Source organism: Euwallacea similis, chromosome 22 (assembly GCF_039881205.1).
Source record: "Euwallacea similis isolate ESF13 chromosome 22, ESF131.1, whole genome shotgun sequence".
In the NCBI taxonomy this organism is placed as follows: domain Eukaryota; kingdom Metazoa; phylum Arthropoda; class Insecta; order Coleoptera; family Curculionidae; genus Euwallacea; species Euwallacea similis.
In genome coordinates, this window is record NC_089630.1 from 279,436 (window position 1) to 306,096 (window position 26,661).

The 26,661-nt window shown below is 38.8% G+C and overlaps 5 protein-coding genes across 7 annotated transcripts; 1 reads left to right on the forward strand and 4 right to left on the reverse strand.

The window, feature by feature from the left end:
• Window positions 1-1,625: 1,625 nt before the first annotated feature.
• Window positions 1,626-4,834, reverse strand: LOC136416016 (transketolase-like protein 2). The gene is made up of 6 exons (XM_066400973.1): window positions 4,453-4,834; window positions 3,292-3,627; window positions 2,831-3,237; window positions 2,424-2,782; window positions 2,107-2,373; window positions 1,626-2,055 (listed from the first exon to the last, which is right to left on the reverse strand). The coding sequence occupies exons 1-6, from the start codon at window positions 4,542-4,544 to the stop codon at window positions 1,651-1,653; spliced, it is 1,866 nt and encodes a 621-aa protein (XP_066257070.1). The 5' UTR covers window positions 4,545-4,834; the 3' UTR covers window positions 1,626-1,650.
• Window positions 4,835-13,409: 8,575 nt separating this feature from the next.
• Window positions 13,410-18,226, forward strand: pink (WD40 repeat domain-containing protein pink). 2 transcript variants are annotated; one of them, XM_066401095.1, is made up of 10 exons: window positions 13,410-13,603; window positions 13,702-13,812; window positions 14,015-14,248; window positions 14,301-14,795; window positions 14,850-15,057; window positions 15,107-15,485; window positions 15,540-15,888; window positions 16,712-16,862; window positions 16,917-17,224; window positions 17,283-18,226. In XM_066401095.1, the coding sequence occupies exons 1-10, from the start codon at window positions 13,517-13,519 to the stop codon at window positions 17,499-17,501; spliced, it is 2,541 nt and encodes an 846-aa protein (XP_066257192.1). In that variant the 5' UTR covers window positions 13,410-13,516; the 3' UTR covers window positions 17,502-18,226. The 2 variants fall into 2 exon arrangements, with proteins under 2 accessions (XP_066257192.1, XP_066257193.1); XM_066401096.1 differs by having other exon boundaries at window positions 13,426-13,603; window positions 13,706-13,812.
• LOC136416094 (probable cytochrome P450 301a1, mitochondrial) lies at window positions 17,558-19,581 on the reverse strand. Its single transcript, XM_066401101.1, has 9 exons — window positions 19,254-19,581; window positions 19,095-19,199; window positions 18,917-19,033; window positions 18,587-18,865; window positions 18,368-18,530; window positions 18,145-18,314; window positions 18,016-18,094; window positions 17,750-17,959; window positions 17,558-17,692 (listed from the first exon to the last, which is right to left on the reverse strand). The coding sequence occupies exons 1-9, from the start codon at window positions 19,574-19,576 to the stop codon at window positions 17,579-17,581; spliced, it is 1,560 nt and encodes a 519-aa protein (XP_066257198.1). The 5' UTR covers window positions 19,577-19,581; the 3' UTR covers window positions 17,558-17,578.
• Window positions 19,582-20,563: 982 nt separating this feature from the next.
• LOC136416093 (probable cytochrome P450 49a1) lies at window positions 20,564-23,323 on the reverse strand. 2 transcript variants are annotated; one of them, XM_066401100.1, is made up of 9 exons: window positions 23,097-23,323; window positions 22,799-23,045; window positions 22,036-22,152; window positions 21,905-21,981; window positions 21,660-21,855; window positions 21,452-21,608; window positions 21,106-21,275; window positions 20,758-21,043; window positions 20,564-20,695 (listed from the first exon to the last, which is right to left on the reverse strand). In XM_066401100.1, exons 1-9 carry the CDS (start codon window positions 23,263-23,265, stop codon window positions 20,585-20,587), a joined length of 1,530 nt encoding a protein of 509 aa, XP_066257197.1. In that variant the 5' UTR covers window positions 23,266-23,323; the 3' UTR covers window positions 20,564-20,584. The 2 variants fall into 2 exon arrangements, with proteins under 2 accessions (XP_066257197.1, XP_066257196.1); XM_066401099.1 differs by having other exon boundaries at window positions 21,905-22,152.
• Window positions 23,324-24,526: 1,203 nt separating this feature from the next.
• LOC136416096 (E3 ubiquitin ligase Rnf121) lies at window positions 24,527-26,373 on the reverse strand. Its single transcript, XM_066401106.1, has 7 exons — window positions 26,019-26,373; window positions 25,923-25,957; window positions 25,726-25,867; window positions 25,520-25,674; window positions 25,242-25,470; window positions 25,056-25,189; window positions 24,527-24,970 (listed from the first exon to the last, which is right to left on the reverse strand). The coding sequence occupies exons 1-7, from the start codon at window positions 26,079-26,081 to the stop codon at window positions 24,748-24,750; spliced, it is 981 nt and encodes a 326-aa protein (XP_066257203.1). The 5' UTR covers window positions 26,082-26,373; the 3' UTR covers window positions 24,527-24,747.
• Window positions 26,374-26,661: the final 288 nt, after the last annotated feature.

Genomic DNA, 26,661 nt, shown 5'->3' on the forward strand with positions numbered 1-26,661 from the left:
TAAAAGAGCGTTGGTTCAATTTATCGTGCGAGTAAACGAGGGCGGGAAATCTTTTTTAGGTCTAAAAATATGAAAGCTAAACTAAAACAGATTGCTTGTCAAAGGGCGCTTTCAATAATAAGTTCGTGTCGGGCCGACATCATTCATTTTCGGGAGAAACGTATGAGGAAATTACAACATAATTCGTCAAAAATCGATGAAATTTATTTGGATTAGAGGAAAATTATAGGTGTAACTACCTACGTGCGATAGCGGGGATGACTACGTGAAAAATACTGGGAAGAAGGTCCCGAGACAGCCGAGCATTAATCTTCTGTTTCGTGTTTGTTTTTCCACCTTTTTATCCATTTTCGTATAGGTATCTGGTGATTGCTTTATTCCCAGGTTTCAGCAAATAATACTCTCTAGTTGAAATCAAATTCAGGCCTCGGGCGTTTAATTCGTGGCTCGTACCCCAAATCTAAACAGACAAATACAACCCGGAGCAGCTCCTTCATTATTTAAATTCCATGAAATTTAATCAAAGTAATACGGAATCAAACAGACTGTTATTGATTCTTGAACCCTAATAATTCACTAGGCCGTGAGTTTTCCAAGTTTACACAACTGATCCCTTCAAGATGTTCACTTTCCCACAGGGAGTCATAATAATACTCTCGAATGCAAATACTCCTTAAATTCCTGACAGTTAATGAAATTTCGCCGGAATACAAGAAGGCGAACACAAATAATTTAATGGGGCATTAGCCTGCAAAGGCTGTTGATTCGGAAAGACTGCCAAATCCGGAAACCGCTACAAGTGTTAAGCTTCCATTTAGTCTTAGTCTGATTCCATTATCTCCGTTGCGGGCATTCGACCCCTCAAGATTTTACCCCTTTGGCTTTGCGTCGTCTTTCTTCTTCGCTTTTAGCCCTTTGGGCAGCCGACCCTTTGTCGTTTCGGATTGTTTTCTTTGCGATTTAGAATCCTCCCCTTTACTTTCTAATCCCAACGATTAGGCATTCAACTTGACCCGATTTGGTTTTATTAAATTTCAAATCTACACCGATTTTCGCCGTGCCGAAACAGCAGCAGAGTTCGACGATAAACTGCCAGCTTTCTGCTCTGCTAACGAGCTGATTGCTCACATGTTAGAAGTGACCTTTATCGCCTTGATTTCGAAGCACACAAGAATTCGTATTATTGCCTATATCGGCAATTCCAAAAAAAAAAACGTCATTATATCTGCCAATTTAAAACACCCCAAGCGGGCTGCGAAAAGACAAAAGAGACCGAAATTAGCCATCAGGCCGTGAGGGATGAGGGTGCCGAGGAGGAAGAGGAGGAGGGGGAGCCCGATTAGCGTCCTCTTTTGTCAGTCAAATGATGAATGTCCTGCGATCGCAAAACATCGTAAACTTTTAAACGAACCAGCTCGGAACAGCTGCAATTAGAATTTAATTAATTATGCGATATGAATGAGTCGCTATTCTGGATTCCGCTGCTCGGCCGATATAATGCAGAAAACCGCTTTCTTGCTCCTCGGCTCTTTTCACCGCGAATGATTTAGGACCATTCTAATTTCCTTTTAAAGTCGCTGAATTATTGGGAAAACTTTCCGGCAGTGGCGGCCCCAGCAAAACCATTATGTAACAACGGACAATTTTATTTTAGTATTTAATTACGTCTTGCACGTAGTTTACGATATGTTTGGCGGATAGGCCGTAGTAATCCAGCACCGCTGCGGTGGTGCCTGAACGTGGTACTCTAGGAATTGCCACCTTTCTCACGTAAATATCCCTCACTTCCGCCACAGCTGACAAAACGGCCTCACCAATGCCTCCTTCTGGATAGTGATCTTCTACCACTAAAATCCTCTTGCCAGCCTCAAGGGCGTTCTTAATTATCCCTTCTTTGTCGATGGGCTTAATTGTGAAAAGATCTAGAACTCTTACACCAATACCTAGTTGGACCAGCTTCTGGGCAGCAGTGATGCCTTCTTGCAGAGTTACTCCTCCGCCGATATACAACACTTGGTCTTTACTCGATGACAATATCACATTGGATTTTCCAATCTAAAATTTTCATTGATTTACGCAGTTTTAATTGTTATTTAACAGTTAAACCTGGAAGTGAAAGTCATTTGCGTAGATCACTTTAGTAGGAGGGCGGTTGGTTCGTAAAAAGCACACTCCAGGGGTGTTGGCCGCCATCTCCACTGCCCTTTCTGTTGACACGGCGTCAGCTGGATAAAACACAGTAGCTCCAGGAATTACCCTAAACATCGCCAAATCTTCCAGAGCCATCTGACTGGCTCCGTCCTCACCAATGGACACACCACAGTGGCTTCCCACGAAGTTTACGTTTGTTTGGGAAATGGCCCCCATACGAATCTGCAAAAATAACATGAACAGAAATAATCAGGAAATACTTGAATGAAAACCTGATCGAAAGCTCTTGTAAGGAAAGCGGCAAATGTGGACACAAAGGCTACGGTCCTGTCCCTGCATGAAGCTCCAATGGCTACTCCCACCAAATTCTGCTCCGCAATAAAGCACTCGATGTACCTTGCAGGGTCATACTTCTTTAGCTGCTCTGAGAAGGTCGAATTCTTCATGTCACCATCCAAAGCGATTACTCTAGGGTTATTTTGGGCGATTTTTACCAGAGCAGTGCCATAAGCCTGCCTGGTAGCCAAAGCTTCTCCGATCTTGTAATTGGGAGGGGAAGCCAGCTTGATGTTTTCGATACTTACCACTGGAGCTTGTTGAATTGGTGTGGGGATTGTGTAGTTCAATTTACCTTAATCATACTTCGATTGGTTCCAGAATTATATTGCGGACAACGTACCTTTGTTTATAATAAGCGCTTTGAGATGCTCTAATACCCTATCAGTTTCCTTGCCTAAAGGTTTTCCGTGCCACCCTTCGCGGTCCTCAATATTAGGGAAGGCTCTGCCCTTATAAGTTCGGGCAATCAACGCAGTGGGCTTACCCTTGGTGGCGTTGGCAGCATCAAAAGCATTAACTAGCTCCTCCACATTGTGCCCATCTACTATAATGGAGTTCCAGCCAAAGGCATTCAACCTGGCGTTGTAAATATCCAACTTGTGACCAATGGTTGTCGGCTCGGATTGGCCCAGCCTATTGGCATCGATGATAAGCACCACATTGTCCAATTTGTAATGGCTAATGAAATTTATGGATTCCCAAATGGAGCCTTCAGCGCTTTCACCGTCACCAATCAGACAGTACACCCTGATTACAAGCAAATTTTTCAAAACGATTTAATAAATATTGTCTTCAACTCACCTGGCATCGATGTTATCGTATTTCTTGATGGTATAAGCCATACCAGCAGCAATGGCCAGACCTTGACCCAAAGATCCAGTACCAACATCGACAAAACTGAGACGTGGAGTGGGATGACCCTCAAGATCCGTTCCTAACTGTCGCAGCTTCAAGAGTTCTGATTCTGGAATGACACCATTTTCCACCCATGCAGCATAAAGGGCGGGGGCCGCGTGGCCCTTAGAGAGGACGAAACGGTCGCTAGAAGGGTCACGGGGGGAAGATACGACGTAGCGCATAGTGTTGAAAAAGAGCACGGAGAGGATTTCGGCGATGGAGGAGCATGTTGTCGGGTGTCTAAGGGAGAAACAGAGGAATCAATAATGATTATAATTAATAATCCAGGCAACTCGAATATTAACCACAGTTATTTGACTTCACGGTTCTTTATTTTCCTTTCATTAGTTAGATTTCGGTCGTGAGCAATAATAAAATGTATGAAGTCCCCGTAACACTTAAGTGGTTACTAATTAGTACCATTCGGAAGTGAAGAGATTTCGCATTATATTGAGGTAATCAAATAGAGCCTAACGAGGCGTGATTGTAATCCTGCTTCAGTTGTTATAAATATATTGATAACACAATTGTGGTAATCGGAGTAAAAAATCCTCGTTAAATATAACAAGAAAACATTTCCTTAGTGTTTTAAATTTTAATTCCATCATTAAAGTTATGTAAATAGATGCAGATATAATGTATTTGCGATGACCTCTAAATGATATTGTTCACTAAGGTCAATACTGGGATAATAACGACTGACACAGTAAAAATACTCAAAATAATTGCGATTAACGGATTATGACACCATGACTTCGCGCCATGGACACCCGCATTGAGCTACGTGCTCATCTTGACAACTTTGACACCGTCTTTACTATATTAGAATGTTGCAATTAACGGTTAAACGTTAAAGGCCTTAAAACCAATATACTGTCAATCGTAACTGCCAGCCAATTTTCATGGAAACAGTTAAATAAAGATTGGTCGCATTTCGGTTTCTATGGAAACTAGCCTACCATTTGGTGCTTAAGGCTTAGCATTCCAATCCAAGGTAAAAAAAGGATAAAGAGACACAATTGTAGAAAATTCCTCAATACATAAATTGAACAACACTATTCTTACCCAGAATTTGCAGCTGACGTAGACTCAACACTCAAAATCCTAATTCTAGTAGCAAGGTCCTTGAGGACCTGAGAATCGGTGACGAGCGGCATTTCCTCTTCAAGTCCACCACTTTTCTTCTGAAGTACACGAGCTGACTGGCCCCAAGAGCGTTGATTATGAAGTGATGTTATTTTCTATTTTCTTATCTCTGTACGCACTCTTATCTATTTTGCTCGTAAATAATGAGTGGAAAGTATTAAGTTTTTGTCACTTTCAATGATTATTCGCCTGAGTTATCGGTATCATGCAGGAGTATCTACAAGAAGGAAATTGGTGGTTCTAAATGAGAAATTTTACCTGAAGCGATAATTTTGGCTACGACGCTGCAAACGTCTAGGAACTACTAGCTATCGGTGGTTCATTGAAATAGAATACGGGGGCAAAGGTTAACGATTTTTTAATGCACATTTTAATGAGTGCTCATTCGTGTTTAGGATTGTTTTAACTATGACATGACAACTACCGTCACCACGAACGAAATTTCGATTCTAAGGTAAAGAAAGGTGTCTGCATAGCACCCGAACTACCGACCTAATAGGAAAAAAGTAGATATGAAAAGTTTTCAAATCATCCCAGAGATATTCAAATCGAGGAGTTGTACAAGAGGCTCAACTAATCCAAATATTCCAATCTAGCCGAAATAAAAAAAAAAGTCCCGAAGTTGAGTTTTTCCAAAAATCGCAGTTTTTAAATACCAATTTTAACGTCCATCGTTTTCCACAAAAATTGAAAACCAGAATTGCCCGGTTGTGCTTTACAAGTATGCATAGGCGGGACTCTAATTATTTTCTCTACGGTTCAAAGATGATTTCTGCTGTCGTTGAAGTTTTATAAAGACGGATCAATAAGGAGTTTGAAACGGGCGGCGACCGCGAAAAGCCTCATCCAAGTCGGAAAAGCAATTTCAATAAAACTCCGAAATGGCTTCTTAATACAGAGAGGCATTATGAATATTAATACCCAATAAAAACGTAACCCCGCAGCGTTCCTCATTCGAGTGTAAAGGCACAAATGCCGAACGAAGGCGATTGAGGGCGTTAATATTGGCATTTCCGAACCGGAAGAATCATGAATATCTTTCATTTTTTATTGGCCATTTGTAACCAAATTTATTCCTTGTTTTAAATTAGAGAAAAATTTTAAAAGCCTCCTGCGAGACCTGCAAAAATCGAAAAATCTTACTAATGTCAGTCTCTCCATTTAGAAGATATGTGGGTGAACTTTTCAAAAATTGTGTATTTTTTTGTTAGATTATTTGGTTTTTTTTAATCTAAAAACTCAAAGTTTTTTATTTCGTTTAAGTTTTTGTAACTCCTGTTAACTTTGCCTGAGGAGATAGTTTCCATGAAAGTATTCTGGCCTGAATTTGTAAAAATTATCTTGTCGCTGAAGTTACCAAAAGCTAGAAATTCCAGGCCTTAACGTCGAGGGTACGTTTATAATCATTGTCGATGGTATGCCCAGCGCATCCGGTGATTCCACCATTGGCTAAAGTAAATGGAAGGCAAACACTGTGAACAAGTTAACCTGCTCGCTGGATGAACTCGGCATGCACCTGATAATCACTATGAAAGGTTTACGCTTGCCGTCCGATTTTTCTAGATTTTTCTAGATTTTTCTAGTAGCTGAGAATGTTGTGCAATTCAGCCCCACTTGTGTGTGAGGCTTTATTCCCAAACACAAGGTGTAACATACATATCATCATGGAGATATTTGAAGAGGCAATAGTACTCCGTAAAATTTAAAAAAAATGCTACTAGACCCATGGTCAAAAACGCATCATTTTCGACATACAGAGTGGCAAAGACATTCGGGAACGTCTGAATTAATGCAAAACGTCAAAAATTCAAACAAAATTTAAAAATAGCTGAAACTCGGACATGGCATTCTAGATTATAGACCAGAATATGTAAACTAGACTTTTTTCATTTGCAGCGATAGATATTTTTGCAAATTCTACAAAAACGGTGAATGACACGAAAATACTGCAAGGAACCAAAAACCAAAGAATTGAAAAAGGAATTTAAATTTGATATCAGAATTTATACATAGTGTTTCAGAAAAAGATACAAAGCATAAAATAGCGCATGACTCAAAAACAACACCCTGTATATTGTTACTGACGTTTTTGACATTTTGTTGTAAAGGGTCTTAAAAAAATAAGTGTACGAAGCTCCAGAAATTTAACTCAAGGCCTACATGAGAAAAACGCAAAAAAATGTGATACTCTGCCACACTGTATATAGAAAATTATGCGTTTTTGACCGTAAATCTATTAACATTGTTTTATTATTCTGTAAAATACTATCGCTTTCTGAAATATCTCCATAATGATAGGTTACGCTCTGTGCAATTTAAGAAAAAAATCAAAATGCCGCATAGCAATGTCAAAGTATTTTTTTTGTTAAATACGAAAATGTCCGTTGAATCATAATGTTAGCTTGGTCCAAGGACCTTCGGTACGGTACGCAAGTGATTCACGATAATTGTTTGTTTACATCCGGGCACGGCATTCCAACATCACTTTCGGCAAAAAATACCAAACTATGCGAAAAGATCATGCAAAAAACTGCATTTTATTTACGAAATATCTGGATTTGGGTGTAGGAACTTGATGCATAGTTTTAAAGGAAATTTAATTGTCTTTCGGCACACATGTTAATATATAGATGTGCAATTCCTCCTCTACTTGTATATGAAGCCTTCTTCCCAAATAACACAAATTTCCAACAAAAATGATGTCGCTTGAAGCTGTTAAAAAATCTTCTTGCCGAAACCGTAGAATTAATAATCATTAAAAGAGTTTGGATTGGCATTAGGGGTATAACCCTTTAAGATTGGGTCGATCAGTCCCGGGTATTGGGAAAGTAATCGAGGGATCCTGTCTAGAAAGAGACTTTGGTAACAGAGGAAAAAACTTTTCGTATTAAAGTTAAATTACAGTGGAACACGGAGAGATATAAAAGATAAAGCTGAAAAATAGGCTGTTAGACGTGCCATCAATCATATCCGGAGTGCAGAAAAAAGCACAATGAGACGAGGACTTATTTTTATTAAAACGTTTCCAAATTATAGCGAACCGTAATCAAAGCTATAAAAACAAATTAAATCTTGTAAAATGGGCTTGAATCGTTTAAGGGAACCCATTACCAGTGCCGGTACCCTGTCATTAGGGCCCGGGTTTTGATGGCAGATCTGCTCAGAGAGCCACATTTTGAATACGCAACGTAAAACACTTTGATTCATCATCTCTCTGTCCGATCCGCAATTTGCTTTTGTTGCGATTTTTCGCATATCTCGATGCCTGATTTATTGTCTCACTCCAGACGTTTAATAATGGAAACCAGTCTCATGTAAAAAAAAGCGGAATGTCCCCCGCTAGAAACCGGCAAAGAGGCGAAACTAAAAGTCATCCGATATTAAATTTAATTTAAAATATAAAATGGAACGTCAACAATAGAACGAAATCCCTGCCACGTTCCCGGACGATTTCGGGATGAAACGACCCAAAGAAAGGGGAGATCGGAGTGACTCTACGTTTTCATTCTGGCTGAAACTGTTTTTTATTAGTTACAAACGAACAACGACAATTATATCATTGAATTAAAATGTTTGCTCTATGGAAAGGGGGCAGGACCGTATTCTAAAAATTTACCTAGAAATTTAAAGATTACTGCTATCCCCAGGAGGATGCGTGATAAACATTTTACCTAGACTCAAAGAATTGAAAGAACTCCTCGACTTCGCACTCATTTTTAACTTTTTCCCAGAAAAGCGATTGGCACTGTCAATTTTAATGTAGCGGACACTCGGTTCAACACACGGTTTTAAAAAAATCGAAATTTCGAACAATTCTAACTTACTTATTTTTTGAAACTGTGCCCCCCGATATGATGCTAATTTCAGCTCATTTTTCCCGAAAAAATGAGTATCATTGTTGGTTTTCACGTCACTCAGCTCGACCCCCTCTTTTGCATTGTTTTATAATGCTTTCGTTCTATTTTTCACAACAGCCTTTGCATAGGAGGATTTCCAATTATGACCAAAAGTTCTTAATTACCAAGTTTTGGCATTTAATTCTTAATGGATAAAATCCGATCCTGGTTGTCGGAAAGTGTAAAAAGTGTCTAAAATCTGCTGGGTCACGGTTTCGCAATATACATAGGGTTGAGCGGCGCACCCTATCTCTCTACTGTGTGTTCTCTTTAATGAAACCCGATCCGAATCTGTCTAATGTTTAAAAAATGAGTTTCAACTTCGTACGAGAACTGGGAAAGAAACTGATGGTTTGCGCTATGCAAATTGATTGACTGTGGAAGTAGAGTTGTTTTCGCCGAAAATCATATTGATACACTATCAAATTTAATAAATACTTGGGGAGTTGAAAGGCAAAGAGATATCGAGGGCCTGCGTCCTGGTCACTTTTCGGGCGATTCATCTTGATGGCAATCTTTTACCCTGCTGTCAGCTGTCTTTTCCGCTTTATCTCTTTTTGTTTCTTTATTGTTCTCAATCCAGTTATCGATACACCGCCTATTCCTCCTCGATCCTAAGGGACTTCGCGGGAGATGGATGGATTTTTTATGGTCTTTTGTTATATTCCAATTTGGAAGGTGGGTCGCATACATTACCCCGTGGAAGAATAATAGTTTCTTAACTCCTAGATGAATCGAGATCCAATCAAGTATCTATGCAGATAAGTGCTAATTTGAGCTATGACGAGAGACCGTCTAGAGGAGGGCCTAATTGGATCACGAGGCTGTTAGTTATGCACGTCAGATTGGTGCCCAATCTAATTAGCAGACAATTTGTTAATGTGTTTTATCCCGTCTGCGATTGGATTCCCGTCTCCAGGACTCGAATTTAATAACGGACGAACCGGGATCGATGCGCGCGATGTGTGCCCCGAACATAATTATTGCTCTTGTTTGTCGTCGAGTACGGCCAAATTTGATCTTTGTTGATTGTCTTGTTTTGGAAACGGATTTCCCCGAGGACCCCGTTAGAGGCGCCTCCTTTGGAAAAGGAAACGGGCTTAAAACCCATCAATTTCCAGTTTTAATAGCGTTAGGTTTAAACAGCATTTTCGTGTTACTCCCAACTAGGAAGCGATTGCTTTAAAGGAGTCGCGGCAACATTTCCTCATAAAGCTGCAACTGCAATTTTTTTTCTTTTTTTATGGGTGCTGAAAACGCGACTAATGCCCTATTTACTCAGATTTTTTAAAATTTTTTACACATGAAATCCCCAGCTTGAATGCATTGCAATAACTGCAACATCGCCTTTTACCTGCAGCAATAATGGTATTTCTAGTGGGCAATTTTGCACAATTAAATTTTGCATATCTGTCTTGCAAGGAAGGCCCTTACGGAAAACATGCCGACTGAAAGCTGTTTTGTAACGATTTTTCCACTTAAATTCGCATAACTTCTTCACAGCAGATATAACTACAGAAAGTCGTTGGGTTTTGATGGCGTGCAGACACGCTAAGCGTACGTATTTATCGCCATTACAGTTGAATTATTCACAAAAAATAAGCATTAAATATTGTCGTTCCAGAAAGTCTCATGAAAAGTAAAATTTCCCTAATCTCGTCAAATTCTACACCCCAGTAGAAGAGCTGGAGAGCTAAACCTGGAAAGTGCCCCCTTCCCTTCCTTATAAACAACGTAAAAATGACCTATAACTGATCTGATTTCGAGGAATATGGTTCAAGTCAATCATTCCACATACAAATTTCCCAAAATATACGTCATCTTAATATCGTTTCTTGGCAATATTTTTCTAAAATCAGGAGACGAATAGGAAATTATGTCAATATGACACACAGCTGTTGACATTTTCTAATGCATTGATTGCCACATCAATTTGATATCGAATCCGAAAATGTCCTGCTTCCAAAATTCTGATACTTGTCACCTCTAATATCCTGGATATGCAATTAAGACTTTGCTTCCTCGCCAGCTGGCCCCGAGTCCAAGACAAAGTGCCGCTTCCACATTTCGGTCGATAGCTAAGCTGGAAGCGCCGCCGAGGAGGTGGCGGCTCCTTGCCGCCCCCGGGTGCTCCAGCGACTCTCACTTATTGTCTCTTTTCCAGCCAGTGACGTAACCTACTGGTTTTTCGACACCTTCCCAACTTAAGCAACGACGTCAAAGTGGCATGAAAATGGAGATCCTGAAACTGCAATGTTAACAAGCATACGTCGCTTCTACGTTATTGTCCCTTTAACTTCAGAAAGTAAATTCTGATATCGAAAATTTGTTATATTTAAATATCTGTCACAATTTGGCAACTACGTGGAATGTGTCGATCTTATAGCTTTGTCATCAATTTCCATTGAGGTTTAACAAGTCTTGATTTGACGAGTACTCGATAAACAAAGTTTAACATGCCCCTCTACATCAAGTCATTAACAAAGATGACAGCTTCGTTTGCCGATCAACATTGCCGGGGTTAACAAGAATTCGCATTTTCGATGCCACTGTGTTCCTCCCATCGTAAAACATGAGAAAACTTAAAGATATAACTGCAGAGAAATTTTAACTAAAATTAAATTTAAAGTTGCCGGGGCCGCATTCTTAGACCCGAGGTAAAACAAAGCGGAACGCGAGCAAGAGACATATAGAGCGAGGTATTAGAAGGACGGCTTTTAGATTTATTAATTTAATATCCCTCTCCTGCTCGTCTCCCGCAGAAATTCTGAGTGTTTTCTGAAAACATTGATGCGGTTTCGCACGCCATCGCGGCAAAAATTGATTTCCGAAATGGGGAAGGAGCAATAATTGAGGAAAGATGGTTTTTGTTATTCAGAAATTGACGAAGGAAAGAAGAGTAGGATATCACCCCGCGAGCCGGGAATTCTTCAAATGCGCACGCGCGGTTAATACGTTGCCAAGTTAACTTTTTAGCAAATTCAAAATATTACATAATATACGGGGTATTCTATATAAAAATGTTGGATTTTAGTGCTCCAAGCCTAAGGTAAAAAATAGAAGTGAACACATCTTCTGCATCTCTGACCCTTTGGGGTGAACATGATGAAGATATCTTGCATCGGTAAAAAGTCCTGCGCAGTTAGAAAAAGACAAAAAACCACTCGTAGAAAACGACAATAGTAGAAAAAAAACGGGAATGCGCCCGCCAATGGAGCAGGGCAGACGACGCCGCGCGCAATAAGATCCGCAGCAATGCGAGAAACTCCGCTGCAGGACCGAATGTTCCGATTGGGCCGCGCAGAGTTTCTCGTATTGTCATTGGCCCCCGCTCCCGAAACGACACTCCAATGGTACAAAAGTCAAAATTACGGCTGCTCGTGGAAATCCAACCGAATCCGATTCCGTTTCCAGCATTCCCACGAATTTTCGTGTGATTCGGCGTCGACATCTTCTAAAATCGATAAAGGAGAACTCCCACGGTCATAACCCGAGCTTTGAGTTTCCCAGCTTTAAAATACATTCCCATTCTCATTGTAAAAACCATACAAAGAAGACGTCAGCGATGTGACGAGTAAAGCTGTTAGAGGCCAATATATGAGGCCTCGCGAGATTTACAATATGAAAAACCACCTTTCTCAGGTTGGGAGAGTCACTGAGCATGGTGTGAAAGAAAAACGTTTCATTTTATTGACGTTTTTATGAGATATTATAATTCAGCTCTGCTAGGAAAAGGTGGGGCGCGACCGCAGGCTTGGGGCAACGGAGAGGAGGAGGAGGAGGTGGGAGGAACTGAACTGGAAGCGGAATATCAATAGTACGATCGCAATTGCGACGCCGAAGCTGAAACGTTGTTTCCTGTGGAGGAGCGAGAGACGCGGAGGACTCAGTCTCAGACGTTTCGCAGGAAAAACTTCTCGAATTTGATTAGTTTTTATTGGCAAGCCGGGCCTGCATATTGCGATACCGGAGTAGCCTATTTATAGAATTTTCTGAGGAGTTTATAATAAAGTGCACGTCGTACCTTATGAAATTATGCTCAGGGCAATTTCATTTAAACTCCTCGGTTTATAGTAAAATGCGCACAGAAGAAACGTAAAGTAGCTCATTTTCTCAAAAGAAACTCTTCGGGATTCAGATTGAAGCAATTTTATTCGCGGACAGAGACGGGCTGGGGGTTTTTGACAGGCGGACGGCCCTGCATTGATTTATTGTTCCTATTTGTGGGTTTCATGTAAAAAAAGCCCTTCACGCTGCCAGTCTCGGTTCAAGATTGATGCTTTCCATTTGCGATCCTGCATGCTGGTAGCTCATGCAGACTTCGAAAGCGATACGTGTATGGAAACGTGGCTTTCTTTCTGTTTTGGCGCCGATTTCCCGTAGGAAAAACTTGGTCAATATCATCTGAACTGGTGCATCCATTAAAATAAGAAAGGAAAACCCTTTCTTGTTTTAATGGTCGGTAATAAAGTATACAAAATTCAAAACCTGCTCTGCTTAATTTCAAATAAATTCATTTAAAATTACTTAATTTTAAGTAAGTGGATCTGTCAAAATTAATCAATTTCCAGTACTTTGTAAGTACTTTTTGGCATTCGAGACTAAGGACCAAGCTCATATTATTAATTGTCCTTGGTACCTAACGACTTGTTTTCTTATTCTAAGATGGTTAATATTAGAGTCTCCATCTGTGTTGGATTTTAGGAACCTAGGCTTCAAACGTGACCGCAGCTGCCTTTAAAACTACGTTACCGTGTGAAAATTTTAAATAAACTTTAACAAAATATCTTTATTATGTTCTTCGCTGCATTTTTTTAAACCCTTTTACTCGCATAAAGCTTCGATAAGTGTAAAGAAACTCCGAATAAATCAGCCATCACAGAAGGTCTCACTACCGGCAACAACGCAGCCAATTGTCAGAATTTTAACTTCTACATAACCTCACAATTCTCGGATTATTTTGATAATAGTTTTAACAAATTTATTTATTTTCAATATTAAATAACTGCAACTCCCTTTGTTTAATTTCTGCATTTAAACCCTAATTCCTTACTCCAGACTTCAGTGAATTGGTTCATCTATTAACTATGTATAAAGGTTTCCTCTTGATCGAGCACTCGAATAAAATAAACAGTGTTGTAAAACAGACGTTTCAGTCTATGCGCCGAATAAAAGTAAGATTTCCCTTATAATTTTCAATATTTATTCCAATTTACTACAGTAATTATAATCAAATTCCTCAATATTGTGTTATTTCTGCTTATTTCTTCAGCCAGTGTGCTTCAGCGCTTCTTCGAGCTTTTTGGTATTTGGAGCTACAAGTGGAGGTGTTTATATCTTTAAACGAGAGCCGTGTGAGTTTCTAAAGCTCATTCCTAGCAAGGTAAGCCCCACAAGACCCTGCCTCTATAAATCTAGTAAAAAATCTAATTTGTAATTCCCAAAAGACAGATCACTTAAGTATTAGTTCACACACTTAACATATTATGGAAAGTTTACAACATATATTCAAATATTTTGGTGTGTAGAAGTTCATCAACAATCTCGTCCTCAGCAAAACCTTATTGGAGCACACATATTTATAGGAAGGCTCTGCCGACTTAATCACAATATCCCAAGATGAGAAACTCATGGGAGTAGCCACTTCGCGAGGCCTAATCCTAATTCTTCAAAATTTCATTGAAGATCCCAATCTCCATTATCAAGTGTTCAGTCAACATGAAGGCAGACGCATTACTTTCATAAAATGCCATAAACTTCAGCTCTATATTGGGGATGACAAGGGGAGGGTTTCAGTGGTGTCTACAGACACTGCTTTGGTGAGTTCTAAACGCCGCCTGAATAGCTTTATCAAATTGAGGCTAATTACAGTTTCAAACAAAATCAATGTTTCAAATGCCCGCAACAATATTGATGACCCTTGATTCTTGCATCGTGCAAATCGACTGTTTTCAGTGTTATCTGTTGATTTCTACTAGAACTAAGACGTATTTGTGTAATACTGAAAAAGAGGTTTTTGTGCAAATTGGTAAGAAGGCACGTGAAGGCTGTTATGGTGCATGTTTTCTTACTACTGAGGACTTAAGCAAAGGGGCACAAAACAGTTTAGTGCCAAGCAGCGGCAACCCTTTCCGATCTGCCACAGAGGCAGAAATAATCATCTCAAATAGTGAAACTAACAAAAACACAAAGATCTTTTGCGCTAGACCAGGCGCTCGATTATGGGAAGTTGGTTTTAATGGAGCAAAAGTTCTCTTCACTTATCAGTTTAAGACTGCTTTGGCTAATACACCGTCAAACTTGCCTGTGATTGGTAATGAGGAGGAGTCAGTGCTCCAAATCAGACTGCATAAAGCAAATGAAAAAGTCAGTTTGGTTCATATTAGCTTAAAATAAGTTGTATTAAGTTTCAGTTTATAGATTCCAGATACATTCATGTTTCAAAATTTATTCCCAGTCTGTGATAGATTTGTATCAACTGTTGATTCAAATAGATTATATGTTTTCGATCCCTCAGCAAAAGAGTTAGCTTTTTGGCTTTCTTTCGAAAGTGGCATTAAGAGTGTAGTCACATCAGACAATCACTTGCATATTTGGAAGAACGACCTTCAGATTGTTCATCTATCAGGTATAATCGTCAATAAAGAAATTTGAAGATAGTAAAACCCTAATTTTAGTGGTTGAACTGGAGCATTTGTTATTAGCCACTCTGTACAAGAAACAGTTTTATTTATGCACAGACATTTGTCTCCAGTACAAGGCAGAATTATTGAAGCTTCTTGAAGAGCCATCGAAAAAATTGTACTTACTCTCAGCTCTCAAAAATAGGATTGGCAGTGCAGAGATTTTACAGCAAATGCAGCCAATTTTAGATAGAATCCAGGAAAACAATCAGAGATTATTAACAATTCGACCTCAAAAGGGAAATATAGTTTTAGTGGAGAATTTGCACTGTAGTTTGCCATTGCATCCCGTAGAAAAACAGAGTTTAAAGGAGAATTTCAACAAAGATTTAAAGATAATTCTGAAGCAGTATAAATTGAACAAAACCCATGGGTAAGTAAAGTCGAAAAGTGGAGGCGAAGATATCCATCAGCGCTGTAATATTAGGACTGTGGAGATTCCAGAAGTCACTAATTTACTTGATGCAATAGACCAAGAAGATGTTTTTGCAATATTTAAACGATTTCGAGCATTTGTTGAGGAAGACCTTGACGAAAACGCAACTAAATGGTGTCAACAGCAATATTTAAAGCAAATTTCCAAGAGAAATTTCCCGGTTAAAAATCTGATCGACGAATGCTTTGATTTTGTGGTTGAAGCTCTGTTCACCGAAAACACGTCTCATCAGGATTATTCATGTCCTTGCGGATACCCCTTACCAGAATGCCACAAACACCCTTTGAAATTCCATAAGACTGCCCTGAATCTGCTGGAAACAAAGAGGAACAGCGAAAAGGTGTTTATATACGTATAGGGTGTCCTAAAAATATTGTGTCAAACTTAAGGAGATTATAGAAGACATCGATGAACAATTTATGCCTAGAAACACTGGTTCAAAAATGCGCCGTTTTGGCTCCAAAGTCATTTGTTTAAAAACATAATGTTAGCTCGTTAACATCAAAGGACTTTGATATTTAATTAATTTTTATTAAAGATAATGCAAAAAAATATATAATAAAGATTTAAAGTAACGACTCCCAACCTAATTGAAGGTTGATCTTTGAATCGCCCTCCCGTTATAAGATGTGCGGAACTTGCTGCACGTAAAGAGAGGCTGTCATTACTCTTCTTAACAGTTCTTCTTGAGTGACTACAGGAGTTTCATACATCAACAACTTGATGTAACCCCGGAGGAAAAATCCAACGGACTTAAATCACACTGGCCACCTGATAAGTCCGCCTCTTCCGATCCATCCATCGCCCATAAAAATGTTGGTTCAGATAATCCTGCACAATACGGGCAAAATATGCAGGTACACCGTTATGTTGGAACCACATTCCATCCTATATCTCCTTAGAAATGTTTTGATACTCTTTAATTTAAAAAAAAGGAAAAAAAATATTTATTTTGTTTGTTTTTATTCTATTCACCTATGTTGAATATCGAAATCTTTTGATTAAAAATGACTTTGGAATCAAAACGGTTCATTTTTGACTAGGAGTTTCTACGCAAAAACTGTTTGCCGCAATGTTCCCTTATAACCTCTTTAAGTATGGCACAACTTTTTTAGAACACTCTGTATATTTATTCAATAAAGTTAATTGAGGAAATTTTGTAGATCCTCAAAAACTTGCCTTATTTGTGGAGATACAGAATTAAGACTGAAATTTATGGCCTCAATATGATAGTCCTGATTCAGTATAGTGATTTGACTTTGCTCAGGGAGCACACTGCTGAGCTCACGTACGATAGTTGGCACGATGTTTTAAGTATAGTTTTGAGATATTCTAAAATAATTTAAGCACAAAAGCTGCGAGTTTCAGGTTACTTTGTTAAGATCAATAAAGGGATTTGCCTGAATTGTGATCGGAAAATCGACGTATCATCGCTGATAACCTGGTCCGATTTGAGCAAATTAATAGTGCAATCTTTGGGCTCCAAGAACGCTATTAGAATATTACAGAAGTACCAAAAAATGATACCCAGTGGGGCTTTAGATGCCACCTTCTACCAGGCCTGCATATTTGCCCATACTTTTATGAACGATAATAATTATTCCCCTTTGAAAGTGAAACCTCAGGATCCAGTGGAGTTCCTGGAGGGATTAAAGGATTCTTGCGACTATAAACAGGTCACAAGATTAAAGACTTTTTAGGGTTTTTTTTCTATTCTTTTAAATGCTTCAACAGTTTCAGGACACAATGGCGAAGTATTTCAAGCGTAAGTATGCGGCCAGCAGAAATCCCTGCTACACGGTTTGTGCCGACAATATAGGGCTGTGTCCTGCGTGCAATTTACCTTTGAAGAACGATATTTTGATCGAGAGTGAAACAGCGAAGCGCTGTGGGCATAAATTCCACAAGTTTTGCTTCAATAGGGAAAGGCAGGAGTGCAGTGCTTGCAATTAATATGCAAATTTAATATTAAATAAATAATATATTTGATACAGTTTTATACAAATCATGGTTTTTGAGTGATGCAACGGTTATTTCTGCCTATCGGTCATTTTGAACTTTAGCTCCCCATCTGGCGCGTACATAAACGTAACTTTATACTCCAGTGGTTGATGCAGATACTCCAGTTTGTAAGACCTGACCAACTGTAATAATGCCTGCTTATTATTAAGTTACTAAATATAGGGATTATATCATCTTGCCTTGGCCAGCAAAACCTGTATCTCTAAGTCTGCGAAGCGCCTTCCCAAACACATACGAGCCCCATACCCATAGGGCAACGATGCAAAGGGGTGAATTTTGTTAGACGGCCCTTCAGTGGACTTCATCCATCTTTCTGGTAGGAACTGATCCGAATTTGAGACGTATTCCGGCATGCTCCCTGTGACCAGAGTAGGAAATACCACTTGAACCTTTAATATATTTATTTAAATGTGATAACTTAGTCTTTATTTGCTTTAAATCGTACTCCTTTGGGAACTTTATACCCCAAGAGAACCATGTCCTCCTGGAGAGTCCTGCCATTGCCTATAACTGTTGAGTACATTCTGCAAAAAAAGTCTTTAAACAAATTTTCTGGGAGCAGAATTGTTATCACCTAAAAACCTCCTTAACGAACGCCTTCAAAAACACCATTTGGTTCAGCTTTTCTGGGGTCAAAGAGTCGTTTTTGTTTGGCAGGACTCTTCTCAGTTCTTGGTATAATTTTTCCTGCTCTTCCTGTCTTGTGGCTAGTTGGTAGAGAATCGAGCACACCGCCATTGAAATCTACAAACAAATTATTTGTCCCAGTCGATGTCTCATTACCTTTGCTAACGTACTGTGTCAATTCCCACTAAAATCAAATCTAGAGCTAAAATGTACGCAATTTTTGGGTCGGGTTCTTTAGCCAAAATCCTCTCCACCAAAGACAAATCCCTCTCGTCCTTCGCGGATTTTTTTTTCAGTCTCTCTATTGCAGTATCAATATGCTTCATGCAGATTCTGAAATTTCTCCCGTATAAATTTTGCCACATAATTCAACATCACGGAGCTCATACTCGACGAAATAGTCCATATTTTTAACATATCGCGTCCACAGAGAAGTAGGGAAAAATCTCCAGAAGGGAAATCTGAGTTCCAAAATAGCAATGTTTCTGAGAGCATATTTAGCTGCGTCTATGATTTTCAATGCTTCAGAATCTGGTGATAAATTGCGGTCTAAGCAGCCCAAGCGCACGTCCAAGGACACTCTCCCTATGCATTCCAATGCCCATTTATGGATTTCATTGTCGAAGTCGGGGGGCATTTCCTGATTCCCGTCTTTCATTTCGAGCATCCTGAAGTGCATAAGTAAAGAGTAGTTATTAAGCATTCTTTTATGCATGTACCTCTCAATGAAATCCTTTGTGACCGCCTCGATGGGTTCAACATATTTATTTACGGTGTGAAGTTGCAGAATCGGCTTCTGCACTTTGGTCCTGAAGGTTTTCCATGGTTCACCATGACTGTAATAATTATTACCTATTTAAAAAAAAATGTATTTGTATTATACCTATATAGACTTACACCCCGACTACACCCCCTTCTCTTCCAAAAAAGTCCTTTCTAACTTCTCCCTTATACTTCACTAAGCACGGCATGGAAGGTCTGAAAGGGGTAAGACCCTCTTGCCTAGAACAATAATTATTACCAAAAATTTCCCTCTAAAATAAAAATTTCCTTTACCGATAAATCTTCTCAATTTCATCAACATCGTATATAAAAAGCAAGTCAGGCCTCCCTACTAAACCTGACAACTTCACAATTTTCCCATACTCCTGGTAAAATAGAGCGGACAATTTAGCTACATCAGAAATATCATATTGTCCTACAACGGGGAGAAGTCTCCAAGTGTTCCCTAATACGGGAATTGGTTTGGGGCCAGGGATTTCCGAATATGGTTTTATGGCGTCTTTGGTTTTTAGTAAGGAATCATCACAAACAGCTGTTTGGCATCGATAGCGAATCAAAGATTTGCTCAAGCGAACTGATTTTTTTAATAGTGACATTGTTCCTAATGATGGAACAGTTTAAACCATAGTTTAAATAGTGTATTAAACACTTACCTAAGATTTTTTTGGTTATATGCACGGCTACAGCATTGGAACTGCGCTGGTACTACGCCATGACCCACTTTGCTGATGGTACTTTCTACGTTGGTCATCAAGCAGTAATGCGTACGGGCTTGGAATAAAATTATTATGAATGAAGGTCGGTGGATCCCGTTTCTTTAGCCTTCATAATTTGACGAAGAAACATTTTTATTGGTTTATTCAGTTTGTTTTATCTTGTGTGTACTTTAATTTATTTAATAGCATTTAACTTTACGTGCAAAAGAGGAATAATGTTATTTTTTTAATGTTGATGGTAAATGCGCTTTAGTTTATTGTTCCGTTAAGTTGAGAATACATAGACGCTAGCACTACTGCAACCAACAGATTGTCCCAGAAGTTATTGATATCACTGGCGATTAATAGGTGTCGCCACGATAGATCGATAAGGGTATGATCGTAATTTGTTACTGCAATATAATTTTGTGACAAATATTCAGAAATATGTTTTCATAAATTACAATTTTTTATTTAAATTCTTATGAAATATTGCTGAGAAGTAAAAAAATGCACTTAAAAATCTACAGGGTGATCATTTTTTAAGATCCCGTCCCCATCGATTTTTATGCCCCAATGTATTATTTTCTGTTTCTAACACCCGGTAGGCCAGAAAAATTTTTAATGTAATTTTTAATTTTTCAGGAGTGTGAGCGGTAAATGCGCTTGGGCTAATGCCATTTCATGAAATTAGCAGTACATAGACGCCCATACTACTACGGATTGATAACCGCTCTGACAGTACTGCACATGGCACAACGTCTACTTCCATTAATCGCTCCTAGAGGGCGCCACGTTGGTTTATATGGACAATGATCGCAGTTCCTTCTGATGATGCGCTTGGGTAAGTACTATGACCAATGACATATGGTTGTTTCAATCAAACTGAGTATTATTTTTATTGTTATTTCACGTTTTATCTACAAATTTAAACTTCAACGGTCCGTTGGGCGTATACATAGGATGAATGAAGTATTCCAGTTTTTCGTGGTGATACTCGATTCTGTAGTTTTGTAGTATCTAAAAATAAAACAAGAAATAATTATGTCTATCAAAGTCACTAAATTCGGCAAAAAAAGAACCTTTGCCAGCAGAGTTTGAATTTCTAATTCCGCAAATCGTTTTCCCAAGCACATTCTTCTGCCGAATCCAAAAGGCAGGGACGCAAATGGATGATGGTCCTTCGATAGGGGACATCGTTTCAACCATCTCTCCGGTATAAATTCGTGGCTCTTAGTGAAAAACTCCTCTTGATTACTAATCACATAGTGCTGAAACACTATTTGGACTCCTTTGGGCACTGCAAAGCCGCCTATAACGCAGTCAGAGGTCGTTTGTCTTCCATTGCCAATCACTACAGGGAACATTCTACATAATAACGATTATGGGCGTTATTCGTTTTTTGTAGATGGGTTAAATCAATAAAAAACCTCATAGTCTCTTTGATGCAGGCCTTCAGATAGTGCATTTCATCCAATTTTTCTGGGGTTAGTCGGACGTTTTTCCTTGGAAGTATTCGGTCTAGTTCTTGATGAAGCACATGTTGCTTTGCAGGATGTACAGCCAATTGGTAGAGAATCGAGGCGACTGCGTTTGAAGTCTTGAAATAAAATTGTTTTGTCCTAGTTTGCGTTGTTATCGAGATGTAACAATCTGTTATTTATTAATGCACTTTATTTAGTACTAAAGAATATTGTTAACCCGCCCGGTAATTGTGATAATTTGGCCAAGGCCAGTCAACGCCATCAAATAATTTGATGCGCAAACAGCACTTACCGTATCTACCCCCACAAGAAACAAGTCGAGGGCCAAAATACTGGCCAGTTTGACGTCCTTTTCGCTTTTGAGCACTTTCTGCATCACCGACAGCTGGCTGTCGTTACTCTGTAAATCCAAACTGGTCATAGACTGTTCTATGTACTTCAGGCAAATCCTGTAACCTCCATCCTTGTTAGAGAGATGTAATGGGGGCACTAACACGTACTCTTTAATGCAGTCCAGTGCCTCAATGTACAGGTTGAAGGTGGGAGTGCTGAAGAGCCTCCAAAAGGGGATTTTCAGCTCCAGTATCGGCACATTCAGGAAAAACGTGTTGATGGCGTTGATGAGCCTCTGCGTGTCCGGGGAAGGGTTTTCGTCAAAGCACCCCATTCTCACATCCAAGGCTATCCTAGATAAGGCTGAAAGAGCGTCAATAGAAACGCGCCTAAGCGATTGTGACTAAAGTACATTCCAAGGACCATTTATGAATTTCATTCAAGAACTCATCGGGCACTTCAAGCTGCTCGTTGCGGACCACTGATATCCTGTAAATCACACATTTGAGCCCATTTCTATTAAGTACTAAGTTTAAGTAACACCTATGAACGAACTCCTCCGCAGTGGCTGCGATGACGTCGGCATACATCTTTGCTGAGCGGGGCTGTAGCATTATTTGGTTGACCTTGGACCGGAATTTCTGCCAGTTTTCGCCGTGTCTGTATTAAAAAAGACCTTAGACGTAAACAATCGTCCTGCCTTGAGAATTTGTTACCAAATGTAATTTATGACATCACATATATCACGCAACTAATTAGTATTAATTGAATGAGTTTGCCTTCGTGGGACCGTGAAATGACACTGTAATGATGCCTAGCTTTGCATACGTAATTCGTTATATTGCGCACACAGTCTTTAATAAATTACTCCTTAATATCATTAAAATGTAAGGAGAGAGTGTGCGGATTAGCATATTGTGAAGAATTCAAAGGTCGTCAGAAGTTGTCTGGGTCAAATCATACAGAAATCAGTTAGAGATGTATGAAAATAGGCAAATCAGGCTGAGCAGTTGGTACTGCCATTGTCTATCGTCACAGAACATATCTACTCATGAAAATGTCATCATTATAGGTAAATCTGAGGGAAAACCTAATTTTTCTTTGGGGGCAAGTCGCTATCAACTTAGTGGCAAACTATATTTATTAACTTGAACAAGTAGAATTTTCGCTGGCATGGCCATTCTGACAAGAACACGAAAAATCCACCTTCATATTTACTTCTCAGACCTTTTGCAGTGTAAAGAGAGCCATTAAACCTTGACCAGTCTCACATCTTCCCCTTACTTCTTTATAATCTCATACTCACACAGAAATGACACCCCCCAAATCCCCAAAAAACTCCCTCCTCAACACGTGTTTGTAGTAGTTCAAACTGGGCATAGAGGGCCTTAAGGGCATCGCATCCTCCCTCCGGAAAACGTCCTCGATTTCATCTGGGTCAAATAAAAACAGCATGTCGGGCCTCCCTAACAACCCCTCCATTTTAACGATTTTTCCGTATTTTTTGAACAGGCGCAAGGAGACTTTGTCGATATGCTCAATTTGGAAATCACCTAAAAATGTCGTTTTAATTTCCCCCATGCTTGGGCTGATACTGTGTCAACCTATATGGGGAATGAATCTCCAACTGTTCCCCAGGAACGGTAGGGGCTTAGGCCCTGGAATGCTAAGGTAGGGCTTCACATTCTCGCTTACGTTGAATTCATTACTTGTCACTACACTTTTGGCATTGGTAAAACTTTTCAAAAATCTACGGACACTCTGCGACGTCATTAGAGACTCAATGGAGGTACCATCGGCGTTCCTGTTAATACGAAGCTATTGCGACGTAACAAACACAAAATTCGTTCAGACTTCGGTAAAGGCGCGCTGGTAGTGGTACGAACTTGTTTTAATCGGATACTTGTTTAAACAGCCGGTCAGAAAGCGACTGCCCTGTATATTTCTACAAGGAGCCTAAAAATCTGATTCGGAAAAAGTGAATGCCGCTTACCAACAGTAGCGCAGGTGAGGTATCGGTAACACTCCGTTATTAGTCTAGAGAGTGATTACTTCAAGAGTCTGTAATATTTTCTTTATCAATTGATGCGAGTTTACCAGTTTTTTATGTAACACCAGGAAATACAATAGATCCCATTTTAGTGTGCATTAGTGGAAATCATTTAAGGCCACTGATGACATTCTAACTATTATTCCATTATTGTCACAAGTGGGCCTCTTATATTCAAATTTCCTCCATAAACATGCAGTCAATGTATTGTAGGAAATCATGTGGGCTAATGTCTACCTGAGCAAATAAATCCGTCTGAGTTGTCTAATGATAAAGTTATAACAGCACAATTCTGAATTGCTTGTTCCACAATTCAAGCATTAAAATTCAACATTAAGATCCAATTATATGTTACAAATTACTTTTAGTGTAGTTGGGCGGGGAGAGACCTTTGACGTCTAGTAAACAACACAAAAATTTGTGTTCGCACTAAGTTGCCGACGTTGTAAATTCGAATACATTTTTCCTATTTTTAATCACATGTATTAAATAGTACGAGTACGAGAAAAATTTGAGAGAGACTCCAGCGGAGAAATACATGTAAAGGACTTGGAAAACAATTCATCTATCAATTGTCAAAAACATTACTGTGTATTTTCTTGACAATTGGTGAATAAAAAGTTTTTCCTATCAATTTATTACAATCTAGTACGAATCTGATTGAGATACTGTAAATTTAATCACCCTTTGCTTTTCTTGAATCGCATACAATGGTTGTGAGCAAGATAAACATAAAATATTATTTACATAAAGTAATAAATTTCCACAACTAGTGATGTACTTAACAAATGGCGAAGGCATATGTTTCACTTTAATTAAGCGAAGATACAGGTTAATTAAAATCGCCTTTTCGTCATATACATAAACATACTTCAATGAGAATGACAAATATTCAGAGGTGCTCTGGTGAACAATTTATGGAGTTTCTTAACAGTGGTTGACGCATCTGAAAAACAAGTAAATAAAAAAACTAAAAAAACCGTATTTTTAATGTTTTATTACAGAAAGTAAGCTAATTGTCACGACACATGATGAAGTTGGACAAAACCAAAACGTCTTAGAAGAAATTTTAAAAGTTTAATTTTAATACAATTTTACTGAGACACTTTCCACCTGAACACCTCACATAAATAATTCCCTAATACTTAGTCCACAATAAAACAACCTCCCCTCAAACGAATAATCACTTCTATTAACATTCATTATCATTCAAGCCCCAGCAGATAATTGATTCCTTGCACCAGAAGTAATATTAGTGGCTGCCATGACACCAGCCACCGAATTAAATCCAAAAGCTGCCCAAAGAGCATATGGGGCTTTTCCCATGGATTGGAGAACATTTTCTGAAGATCCACTTTTTCTTTGCAATAAGGACAGGTCTGTTTCTTGCCCACTATGCACCAACCTCTTATGCAAAACTCATGGAATCTATCGTAAACATTTATATCATTAGAAGGCTGTTCTATTAGGGAGGATTAAGAAGATAAATACCAAATCCCTATAATAAACTTACGTATGCTGGCAGCTTAGCTGGTATGCGTTTTCGATTACCCCTTCTTCGTCCGTGGGCACCAATAAACGATTACCGCATATGGCGCACATATTCGGATCGAGGTTTTTTGTTGGGATGCCTTGAGGAGAATAGTACTAAAATCCCTTTTTAAGCATCCTTTTGAAGTAGTTTTAATATCCATTTTACCCCTATGTGTGACGCCATTTTGTCCGCACATATCTCGGAGATATCCCTGCCCAATACCCCGTAATACAACCCATAGAAAATAAATTGCACAGCTATATCCATCCAATCATGGGATTTTACATCAAAGACTAGATAGAGGATCAACAGATTGACCATCATAAGAATGTAACCGACAATTCCTAAGATGTAACTTAACTTATACAATAGGAAGAACCATTTGTACACTAGTCTGAAAATTCAATGATGTATTTGAAGTCAAAATAGTATGAATTTTGAACCTTGGAGTGGTCCCTTGCAATGGTTTTTGCATGGCTTTTCTGAAAATTAAACCAGTGATACAAGAAAAGAGCAGCCAAATAAAAACAAATCGCCACCAAAGGTGTCTCAAACAAATTCCAACTGGAACGATCCACATACCCAGTAATGTGGCTATCTGTAAAATGGCTTTTTCAGTTATTGAACAGATGTTTTAAAGAGAACTTACAGAGTAGCTTCGATAATACCTCCTTTTCCATTCAATAAGAGCTACTTGGGCAAGGAGTAATGTTACAAAGAGGATAAGAATCATCTCAAGGTGCATTTTCTCATGCCCTTTGTGCATTTCATGGATTTTTTGGTGCTCATAGCTGTGCAACAAATAAATGTTATCATCACTCACTAATGAGATATTGGTTCACTTACCGCACTCTTTCTTCTTCAGAGAGTTCATCTATAGACTGAATACAATAGAAAAATTTGCGTTAAGTATCGTGAAATTATTAGCATATAGGTTCTTACCCTATTGCCCAAGATGACAGGATTGTGCAAATTTTGAAAGTCCTGAAAGCTCTGTCGATCCATCCTTATAAATTGATTAACTAAAATTGATTAAGGTTAGTTGTTATGATAGAGCCTTTCATTGTCTTTGAATTGGGGGAATGCAACTTCTTATCTCTTATCACCAGATTTTCAAGGACCGAAATTTTTGGTTTGTTAACACGTCAAAATAGGAATTTCTATTGGTTTTTCTTTCAGTTGATGTAACCACTTTTTCCCACTAATTCATCTTGCTATTTTCAAGTTAAGTTCAGGTAAACTACAATATTCGCATGTTGCAATCAAATGTCAGTGACTGTTGCCGTAATTGACGATTTTTTTTTTTTTTAAATAAATTAACTTCAAAAAATGAGGAAATGAAGCTCCGAAGTGTGAATTGTAGGAAATGTCAAAAACGTCGTATGTGTGCGTTACAGCTTAAATTTTACAATATCAGTGTGTTCCCTTTGGCAACATTGTAAACCGTTCAATTAAAGAATTCCAATGTGTCGCGACAATTTTTAATATTTTAATTTTAGTTCAAAATAAGCCGGGTGCTTATTTTGTTTTTAATGGTATACCGTATATATTAATTTGCATGAAATTTACAAATGGAATTCAAGAG

Bases quoted from the DNA above. Each gene is read 5' to 3' on its own strand.
- LOC136416016 (XM_066400973.1), bottom strand. From the start codon at position 4,544: ATGCCGCTCGTCACCGATTCTCAGGTCCTCAAGGACCTTGCTACTAGA. The intron at 3,628-4,452 runs GTAAGAATAGTG...TTTCTCCCTTAG, and splicing joins ACGTCAGCTGCAAATTCTGG to ACACCCGACAACATGCTCCT. The intron at 3,238-3,291 runs GTGAGTTGAAGA...GCTTGTAATCAG, and splicing joins TACGATAACATCGATGCCAG to GGTGTACTGTCTGATTGGTG.
- pink (XM_066401095.1), top strand. From the start codon at position 13,517: ATGTATAAAGGTTTCCTCTTGATCGAGCACTCGAATAAAATAAACAGT. The intron at 14,249-14,300 runs GTGAGTTCTAAA...GGCTAATTACAG, and splicing joins TGTCTACAGACACTGCTTTG to TTTCAAACAAAATCAATGTT. The intron at 14,796-14,849 runs GTCAGTTTGGTT...TTCAGTTTATAG, and splicing joins TGCATAAAGCAAATGAAAAA to ATTCCAGATACATTCATGTT.
- LOC136416094 (XM_066401101.1), bottom strand. From the start codon at position 19,576: ATGTCACTATTAAAAAAATCAGTTCGCTTGAGCAAATCTTTGATTCGC. The intron at 18,531-18,586 runs GTATGAGCTCCG...GAGAAATTTCAG, and splicing joins AATATGGACTATTTCGTCGA to AATCTGCATGAAGCATATTG. The intron at 18,095-18,144 runs GTGATAACAATT...CTTTTTTTGCAG, and splicing joins TTCGTTAAGGAGGTTTTTAG to AATGTACTCAACAGTTATAG.
- LOC136416093 (XM_066401099.1), bottom strand. From the start codon at position 23,265: ATGACGTCGCAGAGTGTCCGTAGATTTTTGAAAAGTTTTACCAATGCC. The intron at 23,046-23,096 runs GTTGACACAGTA...CGACATTTTTAG, and splicing joins GAGATTCATTCCCCATATAG to GTGATTTCCAAATTGAGCAT. The intron at 20,696-20,757 runs GTTCTTTTTTTG...TTTTATTTTTAG, and splicing joins TTCAAACTCTGCTGGCAAAG to ATACTACAAAACTACAGAAT.
- LOC136416096 (XM_066401106.1), bottom strand. From the start codon at position 26,081: ATGGATCGACAGAGCTTTCAGGACTTTCAAAATTTGCACAATCCTGTC. The intron at 25,958-26,018 runs GTAAGAACCTAT...TATTGTATTCAG, and splicing joins CTGTCATCTTGGGCAATAGG to TCTATAGATGAACTCTCTGA. The intron at 25,190-25,241 runs GTAAAATGGATA...AAGGGATTTTAG, and splicing joins AAATGGCGTCACACATAGGG to TACTATTCTCCTCAAGGCAT.